Genomic DNA, 13,441 nt, shown 5'->3' on the forward strand with positions numbered 1-13,441 from the left:
AGAAAATAGCCAATGATGAAATCTTTTACAATCCTTGTTTATAAAATATTTGTTTTTGAGAAAAAATTAATAAGTAAATTTTTTGAGTTGAAATAATTATTCCTAAAAAAAGAAGTATAATGTGCATTGACTGACTGCTGTTGTGTACGACAACAAAAAAGTATTCTTTGAAGCAACAGTGATGGTTGAAAATTGGGATTGAGATGCATCCCCTGAACAAACTTCAGCACCCATGTGAATGTGGATCAGTGTGGGTTCTGAGTTCCCAACCTGCCCGCCTCCCTGGTTCCCCTACGTTCCCGTCCTCCGTTCCCAGAAATACCATCAGCGGTTGATATTGGATCTGAACGACAGCTGCAATCCGACGGCCCACGATGGCGGATCCAGTGCCAGCGTCTAAATAGAAAAGGGTAACTCAGGCTAAACACCCGGCGAGGTGTTGCTTTATTCTGCACCTTTTCGCAGGTGGGTTTACTTTTTCGAGGGGTTTTCGTAGGGCTTTCAGTTGATCGCTTGTCACAGTTTATGTTTATCTTTTCCTTTTTTTGTTTTTGGGTTGGCCATGGTCTGTGTTTAATGCCTCGGAGACTCCGCCTCGTTTCCAGCACGAGAGGGGGAATCTGTTTATTATTGCTAAACCTGAAGTCGTTGTTGGTAGTCGTAATCGTCGCAGTGCGCGTAGTCTTCAGTGGGTTTTCGGCAGTTGTCAGTGTTGTAACCGGAAATGCGAGTCGCTGCATCGATGATTCCGAGGTTCACGTGCAAGGTTTAGAGCTGAGCCTGTCGCGACGTGTTGTTTTGATTATTGGGTTGGGATCGGTTTGCAGCAGCAGGTTAGGTTTGTGCTGTGTCGCAATGGAGGCGCTAGAGCGAGGTCTGGGCCTAGTGGGGCGGAGTGCTTCCACTCCTGGCTTCTCTGTGGAGGATTCGTCCAGAGTTCGAGTGACGCTGAGAAAGGGGTTGGTTAAGGTTGTCAGTGCAGCCCGACCTCTACGGTCGATGGAGGGGGTAGAATTCGTGGGGCGGCGGCGCATTGCGGAGAGTGAGAGAGTGCAGGAAAGGGTAGATGCTCGATCTGTTACTGCCCACGCTGCGATGATGGGAGGCTTGGGCGACTCCCTGAAGTCGGGATATGTGTTGAAGTACCTCGTTGTTGTGGATGAGCATACGGAAGTTGACAGCACGGGCGATGTGATCGAGAAGTTGAAGAATGGATTCAGGAATTTTAAGGTTACTCAATACAAGTACGTTGTCGTTTGTTTTGCTTTGTTTTTCTTCCTCTTATTCTCATTTTAACGTGTGAAATTTGGTTTGAATTTCTGTTAGCTAAATTAGATAATTGCTAATTCATTTTGAGGTTCGCCCGTGTCCAAAACTCGATTGGGGTTGCCTTCTCGGCTTCCGCAATAACGTGTTTCCAATAGGGTTTATTACAACATCAATGTATTGTTCCCATCCAATCTAGAATCCACGTGCGCATGCAGGCTTGTGCATTACTGATTCGATGATCTCTTCTTTGCAGCCAGAAGCCGGACCTATATGCTAGGCTTGCGGAGGGGCAACAGCCCAAGGTACTGCTTTGTTTCATGAAAAGATTTTGTTTTGCAGTTTTATGTTGAGGGTTTCATTTTAATTTCATGTCATTGAGCATTGTTCAGTTTCATTTTGCTGTAATATTCTTTTGCTGATTTAATATCATTGGTTTGATTTGGAATCTAGGTTATGATGATCACCTGCGCAGATTCTCGGGTTTGCCCCACAATGCTCCACGGTCTGGAGGCTGGTGAGGCTTTTATAGTCCGCAATGTTGCTAATTTGGTTCCCCCGTGCGAAGAATCGGTATGTGAACTTGAATTTAAATTTGAGCAATGTTTCTATCTCTCTCTTCTAAGGGAATGGGGTGCTCTGATGTTTGTACAAGTTCTCATCGGAGATTTAAAATGTTCCTTTGGCTTATGACGAGCTTTAATGGATGTGCAGGGTGAGCATCATGGGACAAGCGCTGCCATAGAGTTTGCCGTCACAGTTCTTGGGGTATGTAGCAATGACAAAGAAAATGCAGTGCAGCTAGCCCCTGTCAATTTCTTTATTCTGGTCGCAATCTTCTGAGAATGTCACGGTATGCCGTATTAGTGTTATTTATTTTAGTTTGAGTCGTCGCTCGAGTTTGGCTGAGATCATACCCACGATTTGCAGGTGGAACGCATTGTAGTGATGGGGCACAGCAATTGTGGAGGTATTAGAGCACTTATGACACGAGACGCTTTTTCAGGGTATGTTCTGGTACCCCGTGACTTATTATTGAAATTTCGAGGTTTTAGAAGATTTTCTATGGGATTAACTTTCATAGTTTGTGAATCTTGCAGTGACTTCGTTGGAAGCTGGATTAGAATTGGACTTCCTGCAAAGAAGAAGGCGCTGTCTGTGATGAAAGGGAAGCCGTTGCAGGAGCAATGCAGGTTCTGTGAGCAGGTGTGGTTACTTTCCTTTCTGTTCTTTTCTTTTTCCCCATTGATGGTTCATATTCTGTTGGGCTAGTATCGGGTTTGACCGGTACCAACCCCTTGAGCACGAAATACTTATGAAATAGAAAGAGAATCGTATCACGAATAGTGACTTGAAAGTCCAGAAGTGAAATTTAACATGCTCTTGCTATGCGTCTTATTCTATGTAGGTATCTTGTGCTAGACGTTGTATTGATTGTAGTGAATGCTTAATATTTAAACCTGAGGTATTTGGTGGACTGTAGGAAGCTGTGAATGTGTCGCTGGCCAACTTGCTCACCTTTCCTTTCATTGAGGAACGTGTCAAATCTGGGAAACTGCGTATCCATGGTATGCACTATAATTTTATTGATGGTCAATTGACAAGCTGGGAAATTGAACCCGAAGAGGCTCCCGTTTACTCTTAGGATATCACAAGATTGTGGAGGTTGCGGCTACTCTTTTTCAAAAGACCGTAGCAGATTTTGATTGGATTATGACCGCATTAGTACATTAGCAGTTTATGACTAGATATTGGTTAATAATATCAAATATTGGAGCCTGGATTATATGCAGACACAGTCATGACTCTTCGCCATTTATCTGTACCTGAAGATTTTCACGGTTACCATAAGCGATTGCAACACCTTTCATTGATTGACCTTCTAATTCTTTTCAGAAGGGCTTTATGCTATAGAATCAAGTGTGGATTTCGCATCATTACTGCATCATGTATGTATACATTTGCATTATGAAGGGAAAAATACAGATCTAATTCTTTCAAACTTTACCATCTAAGCTGTTAGTTCGAAGTCTTGAAACCATATCTAACTTTACTTTAAAAGGTAAACCTAAATATAACATTTGAACCAACCTCTTCATACAAATAAGCGACACAAGGTATTTTCTGCTTGATCATACAGACATGTAGTTTAATATAATTTCAAAACTCAAATAATGATGTAAGAATCTGGATACATAGTTTAGAAGGTTTGAAACATTGTGTTTTTGATTAAGCACAATACACAATTATTTTTAGATAGTGTTAGTAATAGCGTTACAAATGTAATTATCATATAGAACTTATAAATTATTGATGTTATAACAATTACAACTATTGCAATTATTATTAGTACCAATTTAGTCTTGTTTTCATGCTTTTACATTCTTTTGTATATTTATTCATTAGAATTGATAACTGAATTAATTAATTCCAGCTCCAAAATTTGCAACACTAAGTATTGGCTTTGGTTGTTGTGTTTAGAAGTCTTTAAATAAAATGTTGTATGTAGATACTATTTAATAAAAACAAACATTATTTTTTAGTTTTTTTATTTAGTTCTTAAAAATATGTTTCAAACAATGATGAATAGAATTTAAAATATATTATAAAATTAGGTATCAATATAGTAAGCTAAGAGTAAATAATATTAGACACAATGACCCCAAATTTTGTGTATAAATATACAACTAATTTAAGTATTACAAGGGCTGATTTTATTTTTTAAATATTATTTTTACAAAAAAAAAAGTAAAAAAATGATTGCAAAAAATTATTTTATTATTTTATTGGTAGTTGAAAATTATCTCAAATGTTACTTAAGTGTCAAATAATATAATACTTTGACTTATAATATCACTTTGACAAAAGTGGCAAACTAAGCTTTTTATTTAAAATATAGACACTTTTTAAATTTTTTAGAAAATTTAATTTTTACAAAATAATACTTGATTTTACTTCTATGAAAGAAAATCACATTTTTTTTTTCTAAGTTTTTTTTAGTTTTTCATTATTTTTTTTATTATTATTTATAAGACCAATCTTATATTTTTATTTATCTAGTTATTTTTTTAAATAAAATATTATTTGTAAGTTTTAACTTCTAAATCAAATACATAAAATTAAGATCTTTATAAGATATTAAAAAAGTCAATGTTGATAGAAATCAAAGTGGCCTTTTTATTATTAATGTCAATTTTATTTGTGATAAAATCAGTAAAAATCAGTCTAACTCATAATTATGTACTAAATTACATTGTATTAAATTTTTTTAGTGATTTAGTAATGTAATATTATTTTTATTAAATAAATTTAGTTTTAAACATTATATCTTTGTCATTATTTAGTAGAATCTAATATAATGTAATAGGTCCCTAGAATTTATATTGTACAATATAAGTTGTTATTTTCACAATTTTTTAATTCAATTAATTTGTGTCCTTTTGGTTACCACACTTTAATGGTATTCTTAACCAAAAACTTCAAAGTTTTTTTCTAGTTTCATAAAAGGTTATTTTATAGTACGATAAATAATTTAAAAATTAATACTATTGAAAAAAACTATTGATTTATTGATCTTAGTTGCAACTTTGGTAATAGCTATAAATATCTTTGTATATTTTTATTGTTAATAAGAAACATCTAAGATGCTTTTATAACTTTAATTTTTTAAAGAAAAACAAAATGACTACATGAATTAAAATTTTAGTTTTTGTATAAAATTTCGAATTTAAGTCAAAAATTGTAAGAATATTTATTTTTATGCAAGGTATTAATTAGATACAAATACAAATTGGTAGCAAAATAATTTTATTTATTTATTTTTACTTTTTATCAAGGTTTCTATTATGTTGTTGTATAAGTAAATACATTAAATTGTAATACAATATTGATTTTGGCTACTTTAAAAATTTACTATTTATAAGTTAAATATTATTAATGGCCCAAGCATAAAGGAATTTGGTGTCTAAAACCAAAGTCCTCTTCATGGTATATTATAATTTATTCTTTGATTGTTTTTACAAAATATTATAAAGAATACCATATATAATATGCCATTAATGTAGATAGATTATTCTTTTATATGTACCAAAGTTTTTTAATAATATATTTACTATCTCTAATTTGAGGGATGTATAAAATAATTTAGATAGAGATAAATATTCAACTATCTCTCTAATAGTTAATCCATTGAAATCTAATAACTCCCAATGGTTAATCCAAATTTTAAAAACCATCTCCATCTAAAATCTAAGTATGTAATGTTGTTTGTTATTTTGATATTTACTAAATTTTGATCATTAATGTTTTTATTTGCATTGGATGATATTTATTAGCCAGGAGACAACTATTATTTAAAGAATTTTAGAAATAGATTTTGTTGCCTTAAAGTTTCTACAACATTTAATGTACTAAAAAATAATTAAAAAAAGTTTATAAATCTTTGAACATATAATTTAATAAATATCTAACACAATTATAATATCAGAACATAATACTATGTAATAATAGAAAATTTTGCTCAAAATTTTTATTTTCTAAACTATTAAAAATTGAAGTAGTATTTATGATATATGATATAAGTGTACTAGTCATTTAAAATGTACTAATCGAAACAAACTAAGATTTAATAAGTTGTGTAATAATGTTTAATTTTTGTTGAACATCGGTGAATTTTACAATATGCTGATGACTTTTTAAACGTTAATTATAGCACATAATAAAAATACTATGATGATGTTCTCAAGTAACAAATCTTTCACAGTTATTCATGTTTTGAATTCAGCGCAAGGCAGGGACAACAATTCCTATATATTCAACTTTCTCATCTCTTTCATGACAATTTATTCAAAACATCCTATCATTAATCTTCATGCACAGGAACATACAACAATACAGTGCATCCAAATGACACTGCCAAGTGCAGTTTTTCATGACATGTTCAACATGTGGATTATTTCTCTCGACATGGAAAATTTTCATGACACGTTCACACAAATGTGTAACGTTCAGGAAATTTATGCAGATTCTTACCAATTTTACACACCATAATCTTCATCAAACAATATTTCAAGAAATATGGAATTACACATCAAGGTGTGGTGCCAGTTCAATCAAGAAAGGCATTAAAAAAATTCACACCCACACACACACATGTGTGTGTGTATGTGTATAAATGTATGTATATATATATATATATATATATATATTTTAATATGGTATGATTCTGCTACAGCCTATCAATGTTGCAAAATCTTAACTTCATAATATTCCTCTATGAGGGGCAAGGGCAGCTAAAAACTTGCCAGCGGGAGTGGGGGCGGGGTCCACAACGAGCTGCGGCACCAGAGACGAAGGCTCGACGTGCGGCGCGAGGCAGACAGGAATTGCACGAATCGACCATTCGTGCCGGCCCAGCAGCTGCTGATTATCGATCCAAGCGCAGCTTAGGAACCTTCCACGTCATGCCCATGCAAGGCTGTGGTTCCAACCAAGCGAGACACATACCGTTACGGAAACGCGCCTAAGCTCTTTGCAGTGCGTTGGCATGCGAAAAGTCTTCCGAGTTTCTGTAGATTCGTGGATAAGTGAAAACGTGCGATCTTCCCCCCCCTCCCACCCCCGATCAAGGTATAGTCCTAATATCCCATTTCCCTTTTCCCTTTCCCTTTTTGCATTTTGTGCAACATGGAATCTTGTTCTCATCCCTGCGCAACTAACCCAAACTGTACGTTGGGGCTTGCTTCAATCTTTTTTACTGTTCCAGACTGTGTGTGCATTCGGATGCCCCATGGAATTGTTTATGTCAAATTCCCCTACTATCAGAAAAATAAATTCAGGAGAAAGACGCAGCCTCGTATCGTGCTAATTCTAGCACTTTGCTCCGCATGTACCTGGCGGTTGACTTTCCATATATAGTTTTTGTGAGAATCCTTTCGCTTGATCATTGCTCGCACTGGAGGGGTTGCCGTCGTGGCACACTCTCGAGTGCTGTAGTGCACTGCAGAAGTCAATGTAGACGACAGAGTCGTTGAGGGGGCCACAGCAGATGTGCACTTATGAACATACGTAAGCCGTGCCATGTTTGGCGAAGGTATTTAAAGTGCCTTGTCGGAGGAAGGCACGGTCTCGGCCTGATTCAAAAGAACCACGACACTGCACTCATCCTAATTAAGACAACGATTTAGACCTTTCAAAGTCAACTTCGTGAAATCTTACTTCCACTTACGAACCGGCAATGCTATGAGTAAAACAATGAACTCATTTCCTCCCTTGCAAGGAAGCCTTCAGCACCATGTCAACCCGTTCAAATGTGCTGTAGAAAATGGTTTCGTTTCCTGCAGTGACTTGCATGGGATCATAATCTATTACAGCCGACCAGATCATCAAGTGCGTGACTTGCTTACGGCAAATTTGTTCAAATTAGTTCAAATTCGTCAACTGAACCTCGCATCGATAAAGCTAGCCATGATCGGGTGTCCTTAGGAAGAGATTCCAGATCTCCGCGGTGAGTAATGCGTGGTGGAAAAATTGGCCTGCTCATCACCAAATGAGACGAAACTTCATGAGTGGTTCCATAACCACTTGATCTGCGACTGCACGGTTCGAAAGTGGTGAATGTAGTCACATACCGATCACATTCAAATCGGAGTGCGAGGGGAGCTTGTCTTGTCAGAGATATATGGCGTATAAATCTTGCACCAGGTCGGAGCGCTTCACCATTCAAACCAGTCTTGCGTATCTGCACGGTGCCCAGCCGCGCCGGTGACATCGTGTGGAGCGGGCTAATAGTACCTGGTCGGCGGGTCTACTTTCGTTCATTCCTACACATCTATCTCTGGCCCAAGTCTTTACTGGTTCTAGCTCCGCAGCACATCATCGGCGATGACGACTTCGAACACCATGAAGCTGGCCGGCATCTACATGCTTGTCCTCGCATGCTTGGCTCCCACTTGGGTGCATGCGCAACGTGAGTCTATGATCACATTTGCATTCGTAGACAGTTGTGCATGTTGTTGCTGCTTTATTGATTTAGGGGCTGCATATCACCATCAACCGTCACTGTCGTCATCTCTTCATTCGATGGCTGTAGTCTTCAGTTCAATGCTTTCTACTGTCGCATAATAGTGCTGCAACTTCGGCTGAAACGAACAATGAGCTGAATCCTTGGAAAACTCCCTAGTTGACGAACACTTGGTTTTCGGTAAGAGCTTTCTAACGGTGGTGATTGTTGTATGACTACTGGATGTTGAAGTCAACCCTGCAACAACGTGCGAACCTGTGGTTCGCGGCACCAACTACAGACAATGCCCAGCAGGAAGAGGGTCCACCTGCTATGTGGAGGTGCTTGGAAATAATTTGAATAACTTCAGAGGGTCTGGGTGCGGGACTTGCAATCGACAAGGCAGCACATTCCTATGTACCGATTTCACTTTCATATTTCGATCTGCTACTCAGGTCGAAGTCAGGGTCAACAGTGCTCGGGTGACTAGGCTGAACGTTGCGACAATCATAGCCGGAAACGGTAATAATGCAAGAGTTTGCCAGACCACAGGAAGCCCGGTCGGCGGAAATCCGTTCCGGCTCACATCCCCGGCAGGAAACATCAATTCTGTCCGAGTCTGCTTCAACCGTAAGTTCTCTCACACTTGTCCTCATGATCTACCCCTATTTCGACATGTAGTGCGCTTACAGACCCGCCAACATATGGGATGCGCACCCCGTAGAAGGTTTGAAATAGCTACTCATGGTTCACATGGAACCACCAGCGAACCCCTTGAGTTCTTTTGTTTCCAGGCCGCAATGTGAGACATGAGCATATATATATATATATATATATGAAGATGGAACGGGTCTCCTGAATCTGAAGATTTGCAGGCAGTGGTAGTATGTTGGTTCCTCGCTTGCTGAAAGTCCTAGGTTTGCTGTGGGTTTCTGGTAAGTTCTTTCTGGTGTGACGAGCCGTCTGGCGTTGCGATACCAGAGCTCTAGAGGGGCCAGTTTTCAGACAGTTCTGGTTTGTATCTCAATCCTCACATGAAATTGCATTTGCAACAGCCGTCAACTGCGGTTACGGCGGTAGCCTGTGCGGCGACCCCAAGATTGTGGGAGGCGATGGCGTCATGTTCTACTTCCACGGCTACAAGAACGCTGACTTTTGCCTCGTGTCGGACAGCGACCTCCAAATCAATGCTCACTTCATCGGCAAGCGCCCGGCGAACCGCAGCCGCGACTTCACATGGGTGCAGGCACTAGGCTTCGTGTATGGCCCCAACGCTCTGACCGTCGGCGTGAAGAAGGTGGCGAAGTGGGATGCCGCCGTGGATCACCTGGAGTTCACGCTCAACGGGAAGGCTTTCACCGTGGAAGAGTCATCGTGGAGCTCCCCGGATGAGACCATCACGATCAACCGCATCGGTGCGAGGAACTCGGTGGACTTGGTGGTGCGACGGAAGATGGGAGTGACCCTGACCGCGGTACCGATCGGACATGAGGAGAACCGGGTGCACAAGTACGGCATCACCGACGACGACTGCTTTGCGCACTTCAACATGCAGTTCAGGTTCTACAGCTTGTCCACGCACGTGAACGGAGTGCTCGGTCAGACGTATCAGGAGGGATTCAAGAACCCAGTAAAGAGGGGCGTGGCGATGCCGATCATGGGCGGTGCCGACCGTTACATCACCTCTTCCCTCTTGGCCACCGACTGCAAGGTGAACCAGTACTCGGCGACGCCGGTCGAGATGAAGGACCAGTCCCATCTGCCCAACCTGGCATCGTGCGGAAGCGGCACATCCGGGATCCTCATGTGCAAGAGGTGATGCGGAAGAAACCCTTTCGATCTTCGTCACAATTCAGTCCTTACTTGCGGATTGCTCGGACAGCTTCAATGCTCGGTGACCAGACGGTTGGACCGTTTGCCCATTAGTTTCTTGTGTTCGTTATATGATAGTAATTCTCGACACTTGTGGATCTGGCAGCTAGGGTTTGTGAGCTTGATTCAATAATCTGGATAATTTTGTTAAATGCCCAAAAACCATTGAGTTTGTGTCTAAATAAATGATATGTTTGTATAGAAATTATTAATTGATGTTGCGGCAGAATTCTGTCGACCCCGGTACATTTCATTGGTTTGAGTTTGTTTGTTAATTCATTAGATCGCTTTGAGTGTGCATGGTGTTTGTCTCTACAGCTTGTAAAGATGTTCCATTTCCAAATTTTTCCATGTGAGTATGAGATTCCGTTATCAAGCAGGTGGAGTTTTTGTCCATGTTTTCTTGTTTGTTGAAGTGTAATTTCATGGATGTCTCACCTCGTTCGTTTTGTAGATTGTGAGTGTTTAAATGTGCCTTACAGTGACTGAAGCATATCTCCCCTAGTATTTTTTTTGGCCAGTGAATTTTATTTTAGGAGAAGTTACATGTATGCCCCTGGAAGATGTATTTATATTAATATCCATGTATCTTTAGGAATTACATACATATCCTTATAATTCTGTAGGACAGCCACCACGTTGGCAACAATTTGCAATCGACTAAAGTTGAATCCACAAACAATCTGTTATCTTAAAAGATTGGTCTTGATTTTCTACAGTCGTGAAGATTCTAGAACCATTTTGTAAGAGGTCCTCTTGCCGATTGTCATCTTTGATTGCAGAGCTTCTGTCAAACTCTTTTCAACATAAATCTTGACTAGAACATTCATTTTGGAAGAGGTTATCATGGACAAAGATTGTAAACTAATACCCTGTCATTTCCAAACGCTTTATTTCTTGAAGTAGAGTTGATACTTGGAGATAATTCATCTTCCAGCTGTGTAGTACTGACTAAATTGAAAACAGTGGCTCCATACAAAACCACCCATAAGTTTTAGTATTGTTTGCTCATAGCAAAGAGCTCTCATGATTATAATTTTTAAAAAAATTGCTAATACAGTAACGACTAAATTTAAAAAATATTGAGCATCTAAATCTAAGAAGGATATCTATCAAACATGAATCCTAGTGCATGCAATAAAAAAAGGCACAAGAAAAGAAATGCTAAACAAATCAATAAAAATGAACATATAGGGAGGAAAATTCCTTGCACCAAAGAAGTAGAGTAGTGTATAGAGATTGCACTACTTTGAATGTCACAAGGACAATTTAGATGCTTTCATTTTGAATATGACAAAATAAGTATTCTTCAATCCAACCTACATTTAAATTTTGAATATTATGTCACACATTACTATTCACATTCTTCTTTTGCAAATTATGAAAGAAAAGCTTTTACACATATAGATTGTTTCTTATACTTACTAGGTTTGCTATCTATATGCTTATTTACATAAAATCTCTTGTCTAATTTTTAGATTTGGATATTTTGATATTATCTTTTAATCCATATCTTTGGAAATTAAAAAATATTTAAAAAAAAATTCTTGTTAATGGTGGCAATAATAATAAAGTTTTTAATATCTTCTTATAATGCTTATATGTTAAAAATATGAATAAAAAATAGTCAAAATATCAATGCACTCTTATGTCATTCAAAGAGAGTAGATATTTAATCAAAGATAGTATAATATTAAAATTAGAATGGTTATTGCCAAAGATGAGAAGACTAAAGTTTCTTAAAATAACACTATAAAAAAGAAAAATATTGATGAGAGTAAAAGAGGCCTCATTCTTGCTTCCATCATCATATTGTAATACAACCATTAGATAAAAGAAGAAAAAAAATTATATTATAGAAGAGCTTAAATGAATATATTTTAGTAAATTATCTTAGAAATATAATTAATAGATAAGAAAGTAATAAAAATTAATAAGTATTAATCCTACTAATTTATAAAAAAAGCTTTTACTTACTTTGTAAGGCCATAAATAAAAAAAATTAAATAGATTAAAAAAAACCATATAAAATTCTTTAAAAGAAATTAAAAATAGGTATCAAAAAAATTTATTCCAAAATATTAAGAATTGATACCTAAAGAGGACCAATTGTGAACCAAGATCAAAATCAGACCTCAAGTCACAAAACCATGTACTTACAAATATTCCAAGTTTCTTTAGTTGATTAAAGAATAAGATTTGGTAGGAGACTAGTGATAGGTTTTTTAGAGTTGGTTTTATATGATTTGGAAATATATTGAATTTTTGAGGGCTTTTCAAAGTAAAAAAATCACTTATTGGTTTTGGATTTTGAGAAATAAAAAGAGATTTATGATTTTGAGTATTAAGTGAGTGTGGTAGGACATTTATAGATGAAATTTTATACATTTTTCATTATGATTTTTTTTAATACATTTAAGAAATTTAATTTCAATCAAAAAATTAAAACAAAGGATATAAGAGTTTTATTGGATTAAGATTTTAAATTTATGAAATTTAAGATTAATGAGGGTTTTTATGATCTTAAAAAATTTATTAGTTTAATTGAAGAAAAAATTAGTGATAGCAATCTGGAATTATATATCTACATACTAGCTAAATTTCAAAGCAATTGAATAGTTTAGCAAGGAGAAATTATTGTTGAAAGATCAATATCTAGGTTGAAAATAGAAGGTAGCCAATATTCAAGAGGTTTAGAAGTTTTTCTTTTGATTGATAAGTTTGATTTTTTTTCAAATTTTGTATCATTTTTAATCGCTTATAAATTGAAATATAGGTGAAATTTGAATTGAAATAAATAGTTTGAATAATATTTATTGAGATTCGAAAATAGCTATAGGAATTGGTTAGGATTTACTTTGAATTTTTTTGAATTTTTTTAGGATTTTTTTAAGGTCTCTTTAGGATTTAATTAGGATTCAATTAGGATTTGGTTAGAATTTAGGATTTATTTAGGATTAATTTAGGATTACATAAAAATTTGATTAAGATTGATTTAGGGCTTCATTAGAATTTTTTTAGAATTGGTTTAGGATTACATTAGGATTTGACTAAGATTTGTTTGGAATTTCATACGGATTTGTTTAAGATTCATTTAAAGATTCTATTTTTAATATTTTAAAAAGATTTCTTTGATATTTTTTTAAGATTTTTTATTATATATATATATATTTCTTTAAGGTTAATTTATTACTTCTTTTTGTTTCATTTATAATTTCTTTAAGACTTCTTGATGCATTTTCAAGCAAAATTCATAATATATGACATTATATAAAATTTCTAACTAAAAGATATGTGTTAACA

General features: G+C 36.2%; 2 protein-coding genes across 2 annotated transcripts; both read left to right on the forward strand.

Moving 5' to 3' along the window:
- Positions 1–523: 523 nt before the first annotated feature.
- Positions 524–3,141, forward strand: LOC112273205 (beta carbonic anhydrase 3). Its single transcript, XM_024501682.3, has 7 exons — positions 524–1,244; positions 1,523–1,571; positions 1,720–1,839; positions 1,981–2,034; positions 2,197–2,273; positions 2,367–2,472; positions 2,750–3,141. The coding sequence occupies exons 1-7, from the start codon at positions 526–528 to the stop codon at positions 2,909–2,911; spliced, it is 1,287 nt and encodes a 428-aa protein (XP_024357450.3). The 5' UTR covers positions 524–525; the 3' UTR covers positions 2,912–3,141.
- Positions 3,142–7,993: 4,852 nt separating this feature from the next.
- LOC112273707 (uncharacterized) lies at positions 7,994–10,343 on the forward strand. Its single transcript, XM_090245430.1, has 3 exons — positions 7,994–8,233; positions 8,519–8,896; positions 9,322–10,343. Exons 1-3 carry the CDS (start codon positions 8,149–8,151, stop codon positions 10,083–10,085), a joined length of 1,227 nt encoding a protein of 408 aa, XP_090101556.1. The 5' UTR covers positions 7,994–8,148; the 3' UTR covers positions 10,086–10,343.
- The last annotated feature ends 3,098 nt before the right edge of the window (positions 10,344–13,441 follow it).

This window comes from Physcomitrium patens, chromosome 20 (genome assembly GCF_059467195.1).
Source record: "Physcomitrium patens ecotype Gransden chromosome 20, ASM5946719v1, whole genome shotgun sequence".
Taxonomy (NCBI): Eukaryota; Viridiplantae; Streptophyta; class Bryopsida; order Funariales; family Funariaceae; genus Physcomitrium; species Physcomitrium patens.

Bases quoted from the DNA above. Each gene is read 5' to 3' on its own strand.
- LOC112273205 (XM_024501682.3), top strand. From the start codon at position 526: ATGTTTATCTTTTCCTTTTTTTGTTTTTGGGTTGGCCATGGTCTGTGT. The intron at 1,572-1,719 runs GTACTGCTTTGT...TTTGGAATCTAG, and splicing joins CGGAGGGGCAACAGCCCAAG to GTTATGATGATCACCTGCGC. The intron at 1,840-1,980 runs GTATGTGAACTT...ATGGATGTGCAG, and splicing joins TTCCCCCGTGCGAAGAATCG to GGTGAGCATCATGGGACAAG.
- LOC112273707 (XM_090245430.1), top strand. From the start codon at position 8,149: ATGACGACTTCGAACACCATGAAGCTGGCCGGCATCTACATGCTTGTC. The intron at 8,234-8,518 runs GTGAGTCTATGA...TGGATGTTGAAG, and splicing joins CACTTGGGTGCATGCGCAAC to TCAACCCTGCAACAACGTGC. The intron at 8,897-9,321 runs GTAAGTTCTCTC...CATTTGCAACAG, and splicing joins TGTCCGAGTCTGCTTCAACC to CCGTCAACTGCGGTTACGGC.